The sequence below is a fragment of the Aotus nancymaae genome, unplaced genomic scaffold (assembly GCF_030222135.1).
Source record: "Aotus nancymaae isolate 86718 unplaced genomic scaffold, 86718_ANA_hifiasm-v0.15.2.pri h1tg000017l, whole genome shotgun sequence".
Taxonomy (NCBI): domain Eukaryota; kingdom Metazoa; phylum Chordata; class Mammalia; order Primates; family Aotidae; genus Aotus; species Aotus nancymaae.
The window spans coordinates 1,140,001-1,162,444 of NW_026988429.1; the positions used below are offsets into that span (position 1 = coordinate 1,140,001).

The 22,444-nt window shown below is 38.0% G+C and overlaps 2 protein-coding genes and 1 pseudogene across 3 annotated transcripts in view; all 3 read right to left on the minus strand.

Annotated features, from left to right (window-relative positions):
- The window catches only part of M1AP (meiosis 1 associated protein), a 90,391-nt gene that overhangs the window by 54,546 nt on the left and 13,401 nt on the right, over positions 1-22,444 (minus strand). For both annotated transcript variants that reach the window (XM_012452157.3, XM_064377846.1), the window contains exon 2: positions 5,859-6,044. In XM_012452157.3, the coding sequence (XP_012307580.1) occupies positions 5,859-6,044 (186 nt within the window). The remainder of the gene's footprint in view (positions 1-5,858; positions 6,045-22,444) is intronic.
- On the minus strand, positions 9,717-21,061 carry LOC110568306 (torsin-1B-like; annotated as a pseudogene).
- On the minus strand, positions 21,060-21,526 carry LOC105717151 (Golgi apparatus membrane protein TVP23 homolog B-like). The gene has a single exon (XM_064377792.1). It carries the CDS (start codon positions 21,524-21,526, stop codon positions 21,152-21,154), a length of 375 nt encoding a protein of 124 aa, XP_064233862.1. The 3' UTR covers positions 21,060-21,151.

The following is a 22,444-nucleotide window of genomic DNA, read 5'->3' on the forward strand; positions in this document are numbered from 1 at the left end:
CATAGTGGCTGTACTAATTTGTATTCTTACCAACAATGTAAGGAAATCCCCCTTCTCCACCTCCTCACCAATATCATTTATTTTTTATCTTTTTCATAGTAGCCATTCTAATGAGGGTGAGGTTATATTTTATTGTGGGTTTGATTTGCATTTCTCTGATTAGTGATGTTGAGCATTTTTTCACCTACCTGTGGCCATTTATCTTCTTTTGAGAAATGTTTATTCAGCTCTTTCAGATTATTCATTTTTTCCCTACTGAGTTGTTTGAGTTCCTTATATATTCTGAACATTAATCCCTTGTCAGTTGCATAATTTACAAATATTTCCTTTTATTCTGTAGGTTGTTACTTCACCTACTTTTTTTTTTTTGAGACAGGGTCTCACTTTGTTGTCCAGGTTGGAGTGCAGTGGTGCAACCATGGTTCACTGAAGCCTTGACCTCCCAGGCTCAAGTGAGCCTCCTGCCTCAGCCTCTCAAGTAGCTGAGACCACAGATGCATGCTACCATGCCTGGCTCATTTGTGTGTGTGTGTGTGTGTGTGTGTTTATTTTTGGAGAGATGGGAGTCTAAACATGTTGACCGGGCTGTTCTGGAACCAGACTCAAGTGATCCTGCTGCCTTGGGCTTCCAAAATGCTGGAATTACAGGTGTAAGCCACTGCACTTGGTCCACTTCATTCTTTTGATTGTTTCCTTTGGTGTGTAAAAGCTTTTTGGTTTGAGGAAATTCCATTTGTCTATTTTTGCTGTTGTTGCCTGTGCTTTTGAGATCTTATAAAAAAAAATTCTTGCCCAGACCAACTCATGAATTGTTTCCCTTATTTATTTATTTTTATTGTACTTTAGGTTCCGGGGTACATGTGCGGATCATGCAGGATTGTTGCATAGGTACATACATGGCAAGGTGGTTTGCTGCCTCCATCCCCCCGTCACCTGTATCTGGCATTTCTCCCCATGTTATCTCTCCCCAACCTCCCTACCCACTGCTGACCCTCCCCTAATACCCCACTGTGTGATGCTCTCCTCCCTGTGTCCATGTGTTCTCACTGTTCAATACCCACCTATGAGTGAGAACATGCAGTGTTTGATTTTCTGTTCTTGTGTCAGTTTGCTGAGAATGATTGTTTCCAGATTCATCCATGTCCCTACAAAGGACATGAACTTATCTTTTGTATGACTGCATAGTATTCCATAGTGTATATGTGCCACATTTTCCTTGTCCAGTCTATCATCGATGGGCATTTGGGTTGGTTCCAGGTCTTTGCTATTGTAAACAGTGCCGCAGTGAACATACATGTGCATGTGTCTTTATAACAGAACAATTTATAATCCTTTGGGTATATACCCAGTAATGGGATTGCTGGGTCAAATGGAATTTCTATTTCTATATCCTTGAGGAATAGGCACACTGTCTTCCACAATGGCTGAACTAATTTACACTCCCACCAGCAGTGTAAAAGTGTTCTTATTTCTCCACATCTTCTCCAGCATCTGTTGTCTCCAGATTTTTTAATGATCACCATTCTAACTGGCGTGAGATTGTATCTCTAATTTTAAGAGTCAGGGTCTCACTCTGTTGCTCAGACTGGAATACAGTGGTATGATCATAGCTCACTGCAATCTTGAACTCCTGGGCTCAGGGCTCAAGGGATCCTCTTGCCTTAGCCTTCCGGGTAGTTGGAATTACGGGCATACATCACCACTCTCAGCTAGTTTTTCTAAAAAGTATTTTTTTTTTGTAGTGGCAGGGTCTCACTATGTTGTCCAGGCTAGTCTTGAACTCCTGACCTCAAGTGATTCTCTTGCCTCAGCCTCCCAAAGTGCTGGGATTACAGGCATGAGCTACTGCACCTGGACTTGTTCCAGATTTTAGAGGAAAAGCTTTCAACTTTTCCTTATTCAATATGAGTTAGCTGTGTGTTTGTCATATATGGTCTTCATTGTGTTGAGGTACACTCTTTCTGTCTCTATTTTGTTGAGAGTTTAAACATTATATTAAGAGTTTAAACATTATATTAAGTTTAAACTCTCAATAAAATAGGGACAGAAAGAGTGTACCTCAACACAATGATATTGAATTTTATTGAATGCTTTTTCTGCATCCATGGAGATGATCATATGGTTTATGTCCTTCATTCTGTTAATGAGATGTGTCATGTTTATCAGTTTGCATATGTTGAACCATCCTGCATCCCTGGGACAAATCCTTCTTGATTATGGAAAATGATCTTTTTGATGTGTTGTTGGATTTGATGTGCAAATATTTTGTTAAGGGTTTTTGCATCTATGTTCATCAGAGATATTGGCCTATAGTTTTCTTTTTTGTTGTTGTGCCCTTGTCTGGTTTTGGTATCAAGGTAATGCTGGCCTTGTAGAATGAGTCTGGAAGAATTCTCTCCACTTCAATTTTTTAGAGTAGTTGAGAAGAATTGGTATTAGATTCTTTAAATGCTTGGTAGAATTCAGCAGTGAATCTATCAGGTCTGGAGATTTTCTTCAATGGAAGACTTTTTATTACTGATTCAATCTCATTTCTTACTGTCATTACTTACTGTTGGTTGGTTTAGGCTTTCTATTTTTTCATGATTCAATTTTAGCAGATTGTATATGTACAGAAATTTATCCATTTCTTTTACGTTTTCTAATTTGTTGGTATATAGTTCTTCATAATAGTCTATAATAATCCTTTGTATTTTTGTGGTATGAGTTGTAATGTCTCCGTTTTAATCTCTGATTTATTTGAGTTATCGCTCTTTTTTTCTTAGTCTAGCTAAAAGTTTGTGATTCTGTTTATCCTTTCAAAAAAAACAGTTCTTTTTAGTTTGAGACCAGCCTGACTAACATGGAGAAACCCCGTCTCTACTAATAATACAAAATTAGCTGAGTGTGGTGGCGCATGCTTGTAATCCCAGCTACTCAGGAAGCTGAGGCAGGAGAACTGCTTGAACCTGGGAGGAAGAGGTTGTGGTGAGCCAAGATAGTGCCATTGTACTCCAGCCTGGGCAACAAGAGTGAAAGTGTGTCTCAAAAAACCAAACCAAACCAAAACAAAACAACAACAACAATAAAAAACAGATCTTTTGAAATTAAACTTTTATGTTTTTGTTTGTTTGTTTAAGAGACAAGGTCTTTGCTCTGTCACACAGGCTGGAATGCAGTGGTGTGATCATAGCTCACTGTAGCCTCAAAATTCCGGGCTCAAGCAATCTTCTCACCTCGGCCTCTCAAGTAGCTAGGACTACAGGTGTGTACACCACACCTGGGTAATTAAAAAATTTTTTTTGTAGAGATGGGAGTCTCACTATGTTGCCCAGGCAGGTTTTAAACTCCTAGCCTCAAGCAATCCTCCTGCCTTAGCCTCCCAAAGTGTTATACTCTTTTTTTTTAAGTCTTTATTTCTTTTATTTTTATTCTGATCATTACTATTTTTTTCCATTTACTAATTTTGGGTTTAGTATATTCTTGTTCTTCTAGTTCCTTGAGGTGCAATGTTAGGTTGTTTATTTGAGATCTTTCTTCTTTTTTGATGTAGGCATTTATTGCTATAAACTTCTCTCTTTTGCTGTATCTCATAGGTTTTGGTATATTGTGTTCCCATTTTCATTTGACTCAAGAAGATTTTAAACTTCATTTTTAATTTCTCCATTGAGCCATTGGTTGTTCAGGAGCATGTGGTTTAATAATGTTCTCTGAGCTTCCTGGATCTGTGGTTTGCTGTCTGACTTTAAGAAATTCTCAGTCGTTATTCAAGTGTTTCTTCTGTTTCTTTTTTCTTTTCCTTCTGGTATCCCTATTACATGTAAGTCATACCTTTTGTAGTTGTCCCACAGTTCTTGAATATTCTGTTCTGGGGTTTTTTTTCCAGTTTTTTTTTTTATCTTTGGTTTTACAGATTTGAAAGTTTCTATTGATACATCCTCAAGCTTAAAGATTCTTTCTTCACCCATGACAAGTTTCCTAATAGGCCCATCAAAGATATTCTTCATATCTATTACAATGTTTTTGATATCTAGCACCTATTTTTAATTCTTTCTTAGGATTTCCATCTCTCCGCTTACATTGCCCATATGTTCTTTCATTCTGGCTACTTTCTCCATTAGAGCCCTTAGCATATTAATCATAGTTGCTTTAAATTCTGCAGTCTGAGAATTCCAGTGTCTCTGCCATGTCTAGTTCTGATGCTTGCTCTGTCTCTTCAAACTGTGTTTTTTGTCTTTTAGTATGCTTTTTATAGTTGTACATGACGTTCCAGATAAAAGGAACTGCTATAAGCAGGCCTTTAGTAATGTGTGGTACGGCATAGAGGGAGGGGAAGTATGATTAGGTCTCAGTCTTTTAGTGAATCTATGCCTCTGGACTGTAAACTTTACAAGTGTTCCTCAGTTTTTTTCTCTCCCCACTTAGGTAGGACAGGATGGCTAGAGTGGGCTGAAGTTGAGTATTTCCTTTCAGTTACATTGAAGGATACAGCTGGCTGGAGTTTGGTACTTTCCTTCTCCCAGTTCATTTAGACTCTGATAAAATCTCAGCAGGTTAGGGGTTAGGTTCTGTTTAACTAGTTTCTCCTGAGTAACTACTACCTGTTAAAGTAGTTTCATTATACCCGTTAAGAACAGAGTGCTCTGGTGTATTTCAAAATGGTTGATTTTTCCCTCTCTCTATCAGAGGCATGAGGGAATTTTCCTGATATTTACTATGAGTACCTGGTTGAGCTCCTGGAGGTAAAACTCACCAAAGTGTGGAGTGGCAGGATCATAGCTCACTGCAACTTTGAATTCCTGGTCTCAAGCCATCTTCCTGCCCCAGCCTCTCAAGTAGCTAGGACTATGGGTACATACCACCAAGCCTGGCTAATCTTTATTTTTAGTGGAGATGGAGTCTTGCTATGTTGACCAAGCTGCTCTTGAACTCCTGGCCTCAAGATGATTTTCCTGCCTTGGCCTCTCAAAGTGCTGAGATTACAGGTGTGAGCCACAATGCTCATCCTCTCCTAGAATTTCAGACTTGTCCACACCTAGCCTGCAGCAATGTCAATGACAATTTCCTACTCTAGCACTGGCTCCTGTGGAGGTTTCTGTTCCAGTATGTTGTGATTCTCTGTATCTGCCTGGTTGTCTCTCCCATTTTGAAGGCAACAGTTTTGCCCTGTGACCTTACTTCTCAGGGATCTAAAAAGTATTGTTGATTTTTTAGTTTGTTAAGCTTTTTACTAGTTGTTAGGATGGAGTGGCAACTTCCAAGCTTTGTACGTAAAGAAGTGGAAACCGGAAATCTCACACAATTATTTTTTGACCTGTTTGATCCCGGAGGTTACAAGAGACCAAAACGGTCTTAACTCACACTCACTCATGTACCCAATGAAGTATCCAGCCATGCCTTATTTATATTTTTAAGACTGGCTCAGTCTGGCGCTCTCACATTTGCATGCTTGCTAATCTCAAGAAAATATACTCAATTTGATGCCAAGATTTGGTTAAGAAGAATTGTAAATTCCTAAGAGTACCAAGGTAAATATAAATACAGCTACCAATGTAGGCAGTTTAACACTGGCTTTACAAGTTCCAAAAATCCAGAGGCAGATGGCCTATTCAGATTTTATTTTGATTTCGGTTTTTCCTTATAATTCACTTCAGTCTATATTTTTAGAGCTCTTCTCTATACGTATCTCTACATTAAGAACTGTACAGGTTATAGGAAGAAGAGAAATATGTCCTTTGCCTGCAGGGAGCTGAAAATCTAGCCTTGAATATTACATCCAGTGTGAATGAAAGATAGAACAATGTAAGGATGATAAACAATGAACTATATGGACTGAAGTCAGAGCATAGCTTGGAGTCCTAAAGGCCAGCATCACTTACCTCCAGGGAAGTATAAGCGAGGGCTGCACTTGTGGTCACATGTCTGCTGTACTGTTTAAATTGCTGGAGCCCATCCTCTACTGCCAGTCGCAGAGAAGTGCCTTGTGATCTGAAACAACCTTCTCTCTGCAACATGCGGAGCTCTGAGATGCAGGCCTGCAACCTAGCAAAGTTCCCTTTCACTTGCTGCAGAGAAAAATGAACCAAAGACACAAGTCTTTAGGGACCAGGTTTCAGATTAATTGGCAGTTTAAATTCATTATAAATAATTCCTCAGAAGTTCCTTCCCTTCCTGAAAATTTGCTTATTTGACCAACATCTACTGAATGCCTATTGTGTTCTAGGCACTGCACCAAAATCTTCCCTACACCAGTGGAAGGAAAATTTGCAGCCATAAAGGTTTTGATTTTGTAGAGTTACCAGAAACATGAAAGGAAGTTTTAATTTATTCACTCACATAAAAAGGAAGTCTAGTGTTTGACTGCTTTGTTTTACTTTGGGGTGACCTGCAAACTGGAGGCCAGACAGGGTTCACCTTAGACATTATCTTCATTTATTAGTCAGTCTAGGCATCAAAAGTTTCTCTATTTAAAAATGATGTTTTCCCAGAAGTAAGAATTTTGATGTGGTTCTTCACTTCGGAATTCATACAGTCCTAATACACTCTTCAGGATAACTTTAGTAAAGAAGAGATACTTGGCTTAGTCTGTAGTCAGCTTAAGGAGCCAACATGCTAACCCCAGACAAGCCACCTTTTGGTTCTTCTCATCTTCCTTTATAAAAACTTGCTCTTAGGGGTCAACTAATTTAATATGATACTAGGCCTATGTTACTTGTCCTAAGGCTATATGCATTTTGATAAATGCGGACTGAAGATTTGTGACATCATTTGAAGGGATTCCATGCATCAATAGCAGATGGAGGGTAGGGAAGAATTATATTTGGGATGGGGACATCTTCCTGACTCAAGAGCAGAACTGAGTGAAATCTGCAATGCACATAAAATCCATGAGCATGAGCTGTAATCCTGCCAAAATAAAAAGACTGCTTAAGTTAACCCCTTCCTGGCTTAGCTCCACAGTTGCTTACATTCTTCTCTCCCCAAGTCTTCAGGGGAAAACACAATAAACTGGCTATAATTCTTATACAAAGAAAACTTGTAATCTAGATAGGAAAATAAGAAAACTGTCCAAGGAAGAAATGAGAAGAAATCATTCCACAGGTGTAGTCTAGTAGGCTTTAAGCATTTCTTCTCACGTATCCCCTGAAAGAATCTAAGAAACTGCATTTTTAAGTGAACATCTAGATTTTAAAATTCCAACTTTATAAGTGGTTGCTAAGGATGTAGCTTCCAACATATTTTAAATATCAACATTTAAAAATAAAACTATATCACTCTTCAAACATAGTCCGATTGAATCTAAACACCACGGTGATTTGATACTCACCATTACCAATGTTAAAAGTACATGAACAAGCTCTTTTTTTCCCAACAGATAGAAAAATTTAGATTGTTCCTTTTTCTCCTTAAACTAATATTTCCATTTCACTTTCCCTAAGAGTTTTATCATAATGTAAAAGGATTTTTATGACTGGCAATCTTTTATTGATCATCCTATCATACTTCTCTGCATCACAAATAGCTATATTTTGCAAGAGTTCTAAATTTCCTATGACCATAGGCTTTAAGGGACACTCTAGATTGAGTTATTATTAGAATTATCATTCATATACAATTTATCAAAACAACATGTATATGCCAATTTTGAGAAATAATTATTGGCATTAAGCATAGCTTTAATTGGAAATGTTCCTCTTAATAATTGGATATGTTCCTCTTAATGGCATGGACAGGCTGGGCTCTTCTTCCAATTAGCTTGGGTTCATGTGAATAAATAAAATAATTATGGCTCAAATGATACAACGTTCAGTATCAATTTTTATTTCTATTTAATTAATTAATTTATTTGGTGGCCAACATGTGTTGAATTTATTGCATCATTGTAAACAGAGAAAAACATTGTTTTCTCTTGACCAGATATCCAAAAGGCTATAAAAGAAATGTAACTTAACTCCGATTCGAGAATATGTACTAAAAATTTTAAGCCTCACCTTGGTATTTTTAAAAGACTAAATGTGATACCCTACAAGGCATTTCCATTTCATAAATTCATTCTATTACATTTTACATATAAGAATGCTGCACATTGTTCTAATTATGTGTCTGCAGTTGTACTGCAACTATAGGACAGACACAGAATGATTCACAATGGCTGGACTCTAAGCCTTACTTCTCAGTGATCAGTGCAGTCCAGCCTGGTGATCCCATGTAAGGTGTCATTATTAGATGATGCCCAGCACCAGCCACAACTTTGGACTAACCTTGTTTGGTGTACAATTGTGATGACATATTACTATGGATTTAACAATAAAAATGCCAAACTAACGCAGGAACAGAAAACCAAACACCATGTTCTGATTTACAAGTGGGAGTTAAATGATGAGAACACATGGACACATAAAAAGAAACAACACACACTGAGGCCTGTCAGAGGGTGGAGTGTGGGAGGAGGGAGATGATCAGGAAAAATTAATAACAGGAAGTATGCTTAATACCTGGGTGATGAAATAATCTGTACAACCAACTCCCATGACACAAGTTTACCTATGTAACAAACCTGCACATGCACCCCTGAACTTAAAAGTTAAAAAAATTCATACCATTTGTTTTAAGAAAAAATAAGCCATTATTCCATTCTGTGTCCTAATGTTTTAAAATAAGCAATGTCCTATGTTTCTATTATCTAAGGTTCAGAAGTAAAAACATTATAACAAATATGCATTCCTTGAAAACTCTAGCATTTCTAGTGTTTAATACTCCCACTTCTTTGGCAATGCTGAATCTGCAAGCTGACTGCTCAGTCTGGGCACATGTCAACAATGGAGAACATGCATGTCCTGTGAATTTCAAATGGTTCTCTGGAGTAAAGCAAGAGACTGACTCACATTTTAAAGGTAACAGAAAACATTTCACCATAGGAACCAAGGACTCGAATTTGAAACTACAGTCTTATTCTGATTAGCCTCTATGATGATATAGTTGGGGGAAATCTAGGCAGCGAGTAAAGGTTAGGAGAAGATGTGGTATAAGGAAGACAGGTTGATACCAAGTGAGAGATGGGTGAAGGAATTCCATGTTCAGGGATGTAATCAACAGCCAGAGCAATGGACCTGTCTGCCCTGCTCTGTAGAGGCCTGAGATGGAGCCCCCACCCCATAATGCATACAGTTCACTTCAGGCCAAGAGTGCTTAGCATGCAGGGCCGTGTCCTCCTATCAGACACCACTTGTACCTGCCAAGTGCCACCAATTTAAACTGATAATACAAGTCAGTGAAACCCCTCCATGGAAAGAAAAAGAAACAGAGCAGAAGAATGTTTTCAGCAGGTGAAAACCTGCTCTTCAGACTGTAGCAGGGCCCTTGAACCCCTTCAGTCACCACTGTAGCTTCTGAGATGTGGGTGTCGTGGGTCAGAAATGATCCTCCATCCTCAGGCTTCCCTTGCACAGCTGTTTCCAGGCACTTTTGTCAAAGTCAGCATCAGTAAGTGTGAAGGGGATTTTATAGTTTATCTATAACTGCAATTAACGGTTGGACTGCTGTCATTTTGCAAACTGACGAGTGCACTCGACAGATTAGTATCTTTTCAAAAATCAATTCTTAGAAATTTCTATATCCTGAAAGTTCATGGGTACAAATGTGCCAAACCCTAAATAAGTCTTCAAAGTACTTCTGAAAGACAAGGTCCCTCATGTGCTGAGGCTCCCAAATCCCTCTTACCCCATCTGGATAAGAGCTCAGTGGAAATCTAGCTGTGATTCTTCAGTCTTACAGCTCTTGTCCGAGTAGATTTTCCTATCTTTGAAGAAAAGCATCATTTCCTCTGCCACTCTTGTGACAATGTCTTTATCTATAGCAGAACCATGGGTCCTCATCTCTGCCCTCATGCATATTTTCACATGTCTGTACTTCATTGGCAGGAAAAAGGTAAAGTAATTGATTAAGGTTCTGTTGATCAGTCAATTGCTCCAAAGACCACTGTGCTTATTATTGAAGACTCTAACAGACAGCACATGTTCTAGGTCCTTCAGCTAAATGTCTTCCCTCTTTCTTCCTACCCACCAAAAGTCAAGAGCTATCTTAGCTATGAGGTCCCTGCCTGTGTTTCTGGGAAAGATGAAGATGGCTTTTTGGCAAAAACCTTTTTATAGTAGTCTAGAAACAGACTGTGTTGATAATCCTGGGGGTGGAATTTATCCATCTTGTCAACTATGAAAACTGCTGGAACAGTTTTCACATTACCATGAATCCACTTCTGTAACTGGTCCTAGACCAACCATAAAAGATGAAATAGGATGGGGAGGCTCAAAGGATGCTCTGAGGGAGCAGAAGCATTATTCTGCTCCTCATGCTCTACAAAACTTAGTAAGATCAGAGCTCCCTGGGGAAGGACTCTTAGAAACTGCACTCTCACTTCCACTCATTGGGTAACAGTTTTTTCCAAAACTTTATCTATAAAAAGTTGAAATTGGCAAAGAGATAGGTGCTAAAATGCAGAGAAGTTTTTTCCTAACTCAAATGACATGCTAAATGTGACTTTTTAAAGGTATAAGAGACACAAGTTACATGAATATTTATCATTCACTGATAACTAATCCATAGTGTTCATCTCACTGTGAACTGAAATCTCAGTATTACCAGACATACTGAGGAATAAGGAACTAGACTAAGACTTGCACAGTGCCCTAGACCAATGCCTTGTACTGACTCAATGAACAAAGGATCTGACCTAGATGACATTTTATGAAAAGCATTTGTTCTGATACATTCTTGGAACAAACAAAAAGACACCCCCAAGCAACAAGCTCTCAACCTCATAATGCAAAAAGATTGTGACTAGGAGACTCCCCCAGATACGTCCTTATTTATTTTACTATATTTCTAGAGATTTATGAAAAACGTGAAAAATAAGAAAATTATTCCTGAGTTTGGCAATCTTCCCTGTCTTGCAGTTTGTGTGGCAAATGCTCACTTTCACTTCCTTGTTCAGTTAAGTTTCTGTTTCTTGTTTCAGTCCCAACCTAACAGTAGGAATATTAACCTTGACAAGGACGACATTCATTTAAATGAGAATGAACACTCCTAGATAATGTAATATAAATTAAATGAGGAAAGAATATCTCAAAAGGAGAAACAGTGTCAATGTTCAGTTCTTTAAGGCTTTCTTTGAAGAAAGCAATGCCAAGGACTTGAAAGATGAGAGGAACAAAGGGAATAAAATATGTTTAGAAAAAAAAAATTCTCTCATCTACATTGCAACATGCAGAGGCAAGGTTGAGGCTGCATCATAGGTGGAGAGCATTAAATGAAGCCATGCCCAAGCAACCTGCTGAAGAGTGCTCCACCTAACACCATGTGCTCTGCTGGGAATGTTGAGTGCATTCATTCATTGGAGAATGTGACTACCATGTAAACTGGGAGTTGAGAAATCGGGGTTCAAGTGTGCCTTAACTCAGTGGAGCCTGGAGCTATTGCAATGCAAAGAAAAGAGAAGCAGAGACCAGAGTTAGTGCTGATTTCCCAGAATAGTCCAAGTAGCCTGTGAGCAAGATAATATTACTGGGTTCTCCTGCCTGGTACAGTTTTATGTACCTTTTGCTCATGAGGGAAGTACAGAGTTGGTACAAATAGGTGGATAGTTACTCTTCGGGCCTTTTGAGTGAAGATGTTCAGCCACAATTTGGCTGACAAAATTCTTGCCTATGCCAGCTCAGTCATGTAAGGAAAGAATTAGTGGTTTCTAGGGATTTTTTGTTGTTTCTAAAGCCAGTCAGTGCCTTGAGATTCTGTGGCAACATGCTGTCCAAACAGCTTCTCCTTCAAATCCAGCTTGAGGGCTCCAGAAGCCAGCTCCAGAGTTGAGAAACACACCTTAAAAACACACCAGAAAAGCAGCACTTTCCCAGCTGGCAAAGTGAGAGGCACATATTAACAAGTGATCCAGCAGGGTCTCTGTCCAATATGGCAGTCACTAGCCGCTTGTGGGAATTGAATATCTGAGACATGGCTACTCCAGTTGAAGGTGTATTGTATGTGTAAAATACACACAAAACTTTGAAGACTAGTAAAAAAGGTAATATTGGCCAGGTATGGTGGCTCAAGCCTGTAATCCCAGCACTTTGGGAGGCTGAGGTGGGTGGATCACTTGAGGTCAGGAGTTTGAGACCAGCCTGGCCAACATGTTGAAACCCCCTCTCTTAAAAAAAAAAATACAAAAATTAGCTGGGTGTGGTGGTGTGTACCTGTAAACCCAGCTATTTGGGAGACTGAAGCATGAGAATTGCTTGAACCTGGGAGGCGGAGGTTGCAGTGAGCTGAGATCACACCACTGCATTCCAGTCTGGGCCACAGAGTGAGACTCCATCTCAGAAAAAAGGATAATATTAAAAATTCAATAAATTTTTATATTGATTACATATTGAAATATTTTGGATATATCAGTATAAATAAAATATATTATTAAAATTCATTTTGCTTGTTTATTTTTTATTTTTATTTTGAGACAGAGTTTTGCTCTTGTCACCCAGGCTGGAGTGCAGTGGCACGATTTCGGCTCACTGCAACCTACACATCCTGGGTTTAAGCAATTCTCCTACATCACCCTCCTGAGTATCTGGGATTACAGGCATCTGACACCATGCCTGGCTAATTTTTTTGTATTTTTAGTAGACACTGGGTTTCGCTATGTTGGGCAGGTTCGTCTTGAACTCCTGACCTCAGGTGATGTGCCTGCCTTGGCCTCCCAAAGTGTTGGGATTACAGGCATGAGCCACAGTGCCCAGTCATTGCCTGTTTATTTTTTTACTATTTTTAAATGTGGCTAATAGAAAAATTTGTATAGTATGTGTGGCTCACATTATATATCTAGTACATGGTGCTGATTTAAAGGATATACCTCAAGGAAGACGGTAACTGATCACAGAAAAATGGCCTGATATGCAAGAAGGAAGCGTAAGCAAATAAATTGGTAACTATGTGAGTAAAATAAAATAAATATCAGCTGTGTATAAAACAATAGCAGTAATGTCTAGTTTGGGGGCAAAATACAGGGACAAAAATATGCAAGATGAGAGAGAGATGATCAGAGTTAAAGCATTCTAAGTTAAAGCATTTAGTGAAGAGTAGAGATACCAATTAATTTAGGGAAATCCCTAAAGGAAAATAAATAGATTGTATACTTTCAAAAAAATAGAGTGAAAAAACCCCCCAAATCAGATAGTAAATGGGAAGAGAAAGCATAGAAAAGGCAGGACAAATAGTAAACATCAAATAAGATAATCAAAATAATCTTAATAATAATGTCAGTAATTACAATAAATACAAACTTACTTCCTAAAATATGCCAACTAAAAACAAATTATTGGAGTAGATGGAAAAATTCCACTGCATATCATCTCTAATATGCATACCTAAACACAGTACTAATTGAGAGTAAAAGAATGTTTAAGAGCTGGGCGGCGCAGTGGCTAATGCCTGTAATCCCAGCACTTTGGGAGGCTGAAGTGGGCAGCTTGCTTGAGCTCAGGAGTTCAAGACGAGCCTGAGCAACATCGTGAAACCCTGTTTCTGCAAAAAAATATAAAAATTAGCCAGGCATGGTGATGCATGCCTGTAGTCCCAGTTACTTGGGATGTTGAGGTGAGAGAATGGCTTGAGCCCAGGCGGTGGAGGTTACAGTGAGCTGAAATTGTGCCACTGTACTCCAGACTGGTTAACAGAGCCAGACCCTGTCTATATTAAAAAAAAAAAAAAAAGAGAGAGAGAGTTTGAGGCATTGAGATATACCCTCAGACATTTGAATTTTATCAGGTGGGCTCCATGCACAGACATATTTTAAAAGTTCCTCAGGCAAATCTAATGTGCAGCCAAGGTTGAGACTACTTAATTTTTTATTTAATTAAATTTATTTTTTTTCAGACAGAGTTTCGCTCTGTTACCCAGTGCAGTGGTGTGATCATGATTCACTGCAGCCTCAAACTTCCAGGCTCAAGCAATCCTCCCTCCTTAGCCTCTGGAGTAGATTCGACTGCAGGCATGAACCACCACACTCAGCTAATTTTTAAATTTTTAGTAGAGACAAAGTCTTGCTATATTGCCCAGGCTGGTCTCTACGTCATGGGATGAAACGATCCTCCCACCTTGCCTCTCAAAGTGTTGGGATTATAGGCGTGAGCCAGCATACCTGGCCTACAATATACTGTTAATTAAAAAATTGATAATGGAATCAGCAGGCATAGTGTTATCTCATTTACATAAAATTTAAGTCCTTTCTCTGTCTATCATCTTTCTATAGGGTAGTCTTGAAATAGGCTGACACTCATATTATTGTTGGAGGGATAGGTCATAAAGACATAGGCTAGTGCTAGATTATAAGTCAGGATTAAAGTAAAGATGAAGAGGATTTCAGAGGCTGTAAAGCTGTGGCACATTCTAGTTGGTTATCAGAAAGTCAAGTTAGAGAAATAAGGGATAAAAAACTGACAACATTGGGTAAACTCCAGGAATCAGTAGACATATATTATTGACCTAGAGCCCTTGGGTATGGCTAATATTTGTTGGACATCATGTAAATGCCTTGGCTTGACAGAATCTTCAAGAATTCTATTTCTGGGCTTTCATACATGAACTTTTTGGGTTATCCTATAGATAATATGGCTCTAGGCAGTTAGGACAACTCAGATTGATGTTTCATTGGAGGTCAGGTCAAGAAACCAGAATGCAGTTTAGGAAGGGGATTAAAAATATTTAAAAAGAAAATCAGTAGCATTCCTTTTATAAAAAATAAAATCTTACAAAGACTCCCTATATATAAATTGGTATTTTATCAGCATAAATGAATTTTTAATATTTATTTATTTATTTTGAATACATACATTCATAGGGTTTGAAATTCAAAAGGATATGTGGAAAAGTCACCTTCCCACTGTTATCCTTCAGCTACCCAGTAACTTCCTACAGGCAATCAGTGTCACCAGCTTCTTGAGACTCTTCCCAGAGGTGTTTTCTTTATGTGAAAGAAAATATAAATTATTTAATTCTATCATTTTTCTTTCCTAAATAGAAGTGATGGCAATACTTTTCTGTATCTTGCTTTTGTTGATTATTGTATTTGAGCAATCATTTCATATCATTATAGAGTATTCCATTAGTACTCCATTAGTGGAAACGTGATTTTATGTAACCAATTCCCTATTAACATTCAGTTTGTTTCCAATCTTTTGTTACTACAAACAATGCTGAAATAAATAATCTTGTACTTAAGTTATTTTTGTACATGTGCAAATATATGTGTAGGATAAGGTCCTAGAAGTGAATTTGCTATGTTAAAAGATATGTAAATTGTGATACTGTCACCAATTACCCTCTATAGAAATTGTCTCAATTTATACACTCACAAATGGCATATGAGTGTGCTTATTTCTTCAAACTCTCATGACAATATGACATAGAAAATTTTTGCCAATCATATAGGTGAAAAGTGACATCTCTGCATAGTTTTAATTTGAATTTGTCTTACTATGAATGAATTTAATTTAACTTAATTTGAATTTCTCTTACTATTTTCTTTTCTTTTTTTTTTTTTTTTCCGAGATGGAGTCTCATTCTGTCACCAGGCTGGAGTGCAGTAGTGCGATCTCAGCTCACTGCAACCTCTGCCTCCCAGGTTCAAGCAATTCTCCTGCCTCAGCCTCCTGAGTAGCTGGGACCACAGGCGTGTGCCACCACACCTGGCTAATTTTTGTATTTTTAGTAGAGATGGGGTTTCACAATGTTGACTAGGTTGGTCTCAATCTCTTGACCTCGTGATCCGCCTACCCCAGCATCCCAAAGTGCTGGGATTACAGGCGTGAGCCACGGCGCCCGGTCGGTTGATGTATTTTCATGTCTCAATGTTATTTATATTTCCTTTTCTGAAAACTGACTGTGTATATCCATCCTCATTTTCTATTGAGTTATTGAATGTTTTTTTCTTATTGAATTGTAGGAGTTTTCTACGTATTTAGAAAATTAACTCTATATGATATGAAAAGCAAATATTTTTCCTCATATCGTTATTTATCTTTAGAATTTGCATATATGTTGTTTGCCAAGCATACATGTTCTGTTTTTATATATTATTAATCTTTTATTTTTAGACATTTTGGTTTTATATTATGCTTAGAAAAGCCAGTCCTATTCTTATATTATTTTCTCCCCATGGTCTGTGTATTAATTATTAATTTATTGCCTCTCAACTCCAAATTCATCCTTCAGTACAAGTTCTGTGATAAATTCCTTTAAGCATTTCTTTTTTATAGTGAGCACAATGTTATGCTTTCTTAGCAAAGGGCACAGGAGGGACAAGAAGATGCTCTCCTGTTACATGCAGCATACTGTTGGTCAGCTGTGGGGTGCAGGGACATCTAACAGTGATCTATCCATGGATTCAAAATTCATAGTCTTTTAGTGACTTCATAGCCCTGCCTGGCCTAGCAATCACCTTTCTGCAGCCCTTTCAACATGGACACCTAATTCCCTTTGCTCACTTGTCCCTCCCCATAAGAAGTTTGTCTCCTGTGGCCATCTCAATGGCACTGCCCTTCCAACATGGAGAATACACATTCCAGGCATCCTGCCTGCATGCCTGTACACCCAGCCACCACTGTAGCTCACCTATCACTGGAGAGTAACTTCCTGCTTTCCCAGTAACTGTAGACCAACTTCAGCCTTGACAAACCAGTGAACTTCTCTGTCATCCAGTGGGTTACAAATACACATTCTGCAATTAGATGTGAACCCCAGACTCAGGAAGGGAGTCCCTTTTGCAAGTTTGACCTTCCTTAGGATTTCTTCCTTATCCCTAAGGTACCATATAAATTCCCTTATATCTTATTTATTATCATACTTTAATATGTTAAGCTATATTTCAGTTTTGTTTTGTTTTGTTTTTGAGACGGGTGTTGCTCTGTCACCCAGGCTAGACTGCAGTAGTAATGCAATCATAGCTCATGGCACTGGGCTTAAGGGATCCTCTCTTCTCAGCCACCTGAGTAGCCAGGATTACAGGTGCAGGCCGCCATGTCTGGCTAATTTTTTATTTTTAAATTTTTTGTGAAGATGAGGTCTCACTATGTTGCTCAGGCTGGTCATGAACACCTAGCCTCAAGCAATCCTCCCACCTTGGCCTCCCAAAGTGCTAGGATTACAGGCATGAGCCACCATGCCCAGCCTGTATTCAAACATTTTACACAAACTTTCTTTGTTTAAATCACTGTGTGGTTTGTTTCCTGACTGTACTCAGACTTATACAATCGGTTCTAGTACTTGTATAGCTTATTTTTATACTTTGCTCTATCAGGAATCTATGCTGGTATATGCTATGAGTATGGATCTAGCCTTATTTTTCCCATATGGCTATCCAGCTGATCCAAACATTTATTAATAACCTTTTTCCAACTCATTAAAATGCTATCTTTATTATATAATAAGTTCCCACATGTATTTTTTTAATGAACTTAAAATTGTATTCCATTACAGTCTGTCTTTTCAATCTCCAGTATCACATCACTTGAATATCTATTTAATATCTGATAGCAATAGTCCCTGAATATTATTTCTTTTAAAATTTGAACTTTATTATCAGAATGTCTAGTTCTACTATTGGAAATTTAATATTTTTTGGGAATTGCATTACATTTGTACATTAGGGATAATTGACATCTGAGTCTTCCTAAGAACTAATGACTTCTTATTTGTTCAAGTATCTTTTTGTGATTCTTAATAGTATTAAACAATTTTTTAATTGACAAAAGAAAAACTGTATATATTTATGATGTACAGCATTATTTTAATGTAATTATATCAGTAGTATTTTAATTCATATAAATCTTGCATATTTATTGTTAATTTCATTCGTATTTGATCATTTTGGTTATTGTGATTAAAAATTTTCTTCCATTATAACTTTTAACTTGTTGCTCTTAGGGTATAAATAGCTGTGTTAACTTTGTTGTGAATTATTTTATTGTTTCAAATAATTTCCTAGTTGATTCTCTTGGGTTTTCTGGATACATAATCAAATAATCTACAAATAACAATTTAATCTCCTCTTTTCTCATTTCATACACTAATTTCCTTTTCTTGTATTATTTCATACTCTATTTTTTCTTGTATTATTATATCAATGAAAATCTTTAGAATACTTTAATTTTTTTTTGTTTTAGTGGTAAAAGATAGATTTTATTAGCTCAAGGTCCACTGAAGAGCTTTCAGGAAGTTCTAAAGTAAAATCTGGCCATCTTTTTGGTAAAATAAATAGAACAACCAACAGAATGGGAAAAAATTTTTGCAATCTATCCATCTGACAAAGGGCTAATATCCAGAATCTACAAAGAACTAAAACAGATTTACAAGAAAAAAACAAACAAGCCCATTCAAAAGTGGGCGAAGGATATGAACAAACACTTTACAAAAGAAGACATACATGAGGCCAACAAACATGAAAAAATGCTCATCATCACTGGTCATTAGAGAAATGCAAATCAAAACTACATTGAGATACCATCTCACACCAGTTAGAATGGCAATCATTAAAAAATCTGGAGACAATAGATGCTGGAGCGGATGTGGAGAAATAGGAACACTTTTACACTGTTGGTGGGAGTGTAAATTAGTTCAACCATTGTGGAAGACAGTGTGGCAACTCCTCAAGGACCTAGACATAGAAATTCCATTTGACCCAGCAATCCCATTACTGGGTATATATCCAAAAGATTATAAATTGTTTTACTATAAGGACACATGCACATGAATGTTCATTGCAGCACTGTTTACAATAGCAAAGACCTGGAACCAACAAATGCCCATTGATGATAGACTGGACAGGGAAAATGTAGCACATATACACCATGGAATACTATGCAGCCATAAAAAACAATGAGTTCGTGTCCTTTGTAGGGACATGGATGCATCTGGAAACCATCATTCTCAGCAAACTGACACAAGAACAGAAAATCAAACACTGCATGTTCTCACTCATAGGTGGGTGCTGAAAAATGAGAACACATGGACACAGGGAGGGGAGCATCACACACTGGGGTCTGTCGGGGGGAAATAGGGGAGGGACAGAGGAGGGTGGGGAGTTGGGGAGAGATAGCATGGGGAGAAATGCCAGATATAGGTGATGGGGAGGAAGGCAGCAAATCACACTGCCATGTGTGTACCTATGCAACAATCTTGCATGTTCTTCACATGTACCCCAAAACCTAAAATGCAATTAAAAAAAAATAGAACAGCAGGAATCTCTGGGTATCCCTTAAACATAAACTATGATGATTCCATTGATATTACCTGGACTGTAAGTAAATGACTTCTTACAAATAAAAATAACATTTTAGAAACTAGTTACTACCAGTAGCCCTAATTTGGTTTTCATGTGCTTGCATATGTCCAAGAAATTTCTCCATGAAGTACATATTAAAATCTAACAATTATTTCTCACTTATATATAAGTCAAAGTGCTCACTCTTACCATAGAAGCAAAACTTACCTCTGAAAATAATCTACAGAAAAAATATATAAACACATAAAGCTTTGAGATAGACTAAAAACATCCTCCTATGTTCTATGGATCAAAATGCAAAGGTCTCCATTACATACGTAAATAAACACTTTCATTAATTTGGAATATACTGATATTACATGACCATGCTCATACCTATGGAACACGTACATACACTACAGAAGAAATCTTGACAGTGTTTCTACTGCCAATATACTTTCCAGCCCCAACTGCTGAAAAGGAAATAAAAACTCAGTATGAAAATTACTTTTCCTTTTTATAAATAGTTTTTAAGTGGAAAAACAAAGCCAACATTCCTCTGAGACATGGAATAAGCTCCAAAATATTCAGAGTCAAGAATCTGTTCAGTTGTTCCCCAATGTTAACAAAGCACATAAGCTTTCTCTATTCAGGAAGCTTCTCTGATCATCTCCAGTGTTTTGTCTTAAAAATTGCTTTTCGGCCGGGCGTGGTGGCTCAAGCCTGTAATCCTAGCACTTTGGGAGGCCGAGGCGGGTGGATCACGAGGTCAAGAGATCGAGACCATCCTGGTCAACATTGTGAAACCCCGTCTCTACTAATACAAAAAAATTAGCTGGGCATGGTGGCGCGTGCCTGTAATCCCAGCTACTCAGGAGGCTGAGGCAGGAGAATTGCCTGAACCCAGGAGGCGGAGGTTGCGGTGAGCCGAGATCGCGCCATTGCACTCCAGCCTGGGCAACAAGAGCGAAACTCCGTCTCAAAAAAAAAAAAAAAAAAAAAAAAAAAAAAAATTGCTTTCCAAGATATGAGGTAGCCATGCTGGTTACATTATTTTTTTAAAAAAATTTATTATACTTTAAGGTCTGGGGTACATTTGCAGACATACAGGTTTGTTACATAGGTATACACATGCCATGGTGATTGGATGTATCCATCACCCTGTCATCTACATTAGGTATTTCTCCTAAGGCTATCCCTCCCCAATTCCTCCACCCTCTGCTATCCCTCACTTAGCCCCCCACTCCCTGACAGGCCCTGGTGTGTGATGTTCCCCTCCCTGTGTCCATGTGTTCTCACTGTTCAACACCCACCTATGAGTGAGAACATTCTGTGTTTGGTTTTCTGTTCTTATGTCAGTTTGCTGACAATGATGGTTTCCAGCTTCATCCATGTCCCTGCAAAGGACATGAACTCATCCTTTTTTATGGCTGCATAGTACTCCATGGTGTATATATGTCATATTTTCTTTATCCAGTCTATCATTGATGGGCATTTGGGTTTGGTCCAAGTCTTTGCTATTGTAAACAGTGCTGCAATAAACATACGTGTGCATGTGTCTTTATAACAGAATGATTTATAATCCTTTGGGTACATACCCAGTAATGAGATTGCTGAGTCAAATGGTATTTCTATTTCTAGATCCTTGAGGAATTGCCACACTGTCTTCCACAATGGCTCAACTAATTTTCACTCCCACCGCCATGTTGTTTAAATTCTTTCTGCTGCCCACCTTATACCTGATGTAACATATGGGTTGGCACCTGGTAGCACCATAACCATGATAACCACTGCTAACCAGTTTACTCTGAAGGAGAACAGAGCACTAAAGGCAAATATCACCCAAAGCAGCAGAGAGGCTTTAAGTCTCAATCAAAAGGTTTTTGATTCAGCTTCTGACATAGTTTTATTCTCTTGAGAGGATACCTTTCTAGATTCAAACACCCAGTGGCTCTTTCCGTCTTCATCAATGTGACTCCACCAACATAGGTCAACTATTACTTTACTTGTGACATTCTTTGCTGTCCAAAGGTCACATGACAACAACAAGATAATAGTCATCATATAGGCAATAAAGCTGCTGCTGAGTAACTCACAGAGAAGACAGATGATGATTGCACTGACTTGAAAGAACAAGTGGAAAAACGATGCCTGATTTTTGGATTTTTTTTGTCTGTTAGTTGTTTTCTCTTCTGCATCAAACAGTGAAACATCTTCAGTGTCATCATTACTGTCCTGCTGCTTCATGGCCCAGAATACTTTTTATTTGAGACAGAGTCTCGCTCTGTAGCCAGGTGCCAGGCTGGAGTGCAGTGGCGTGATCTCAGCTCACTGCAACCTCTGCCTCCCAGGTTCAAGCAATGCTCCTGCCTCAGCCTCCCAAGTAGCTGAGACTACAGGTGCACGCTACCACACCCAGTTAATTTTTATCTTTAGTAGATACAGGGTTTCACCATGTTGGCCAGGATGGTCTCGATCTCTTGACCTTGTGATCCGTCCGCCTTGGCCTCACAAAGTGCTGGGATTACAGGTGTGAGCCACCATACCCAGCCGAGAATACTTTTAAATAATGGTGATGATAGTAAACTTTCTTGTCTTGCAAGGGAATGTCTTTAGTGTTTTTCCATTAAGGACAATACTAACTCTTGAAATAGAAATATATTATGCTAATATGTTTATAAAATATATATGTATTTTATATATAAAACAGAACAGCTGTCTGTTTCTGTTTTATTACAGTTTTTAAAAAACAAAATTGGATGTTGAATTTTATCAAATGCTTTTTCAGAAGTTACAGAGATGAACATGATCATGTTTCTTCTCCTTAGATATGTTAACATAGTAAATTATATTAATAGATTTCCTAATATTGAACAATATTTGAATTTTTGATATGTAATTATTTTAATGTGACGCTGGATTAGATTGCCAATACAGGTTGAACATCCCTAATCTAAAAGTCTGAATCTGAAATGTTCCAAAATCTAAAACTTTTTGAGGGCCAACATGAGGCCACAGTGGAAAATTCTACCTCTGACCTCATATGATGGGTTGCAGTCAAAACTTTGTTTCATGCACAAAATTATTAAAAATTTTGAATAAAATTACCTTCAGATGATGTATATAAGGTATTTATGAAACCAGTGAATTTCATGTTTGGACTTG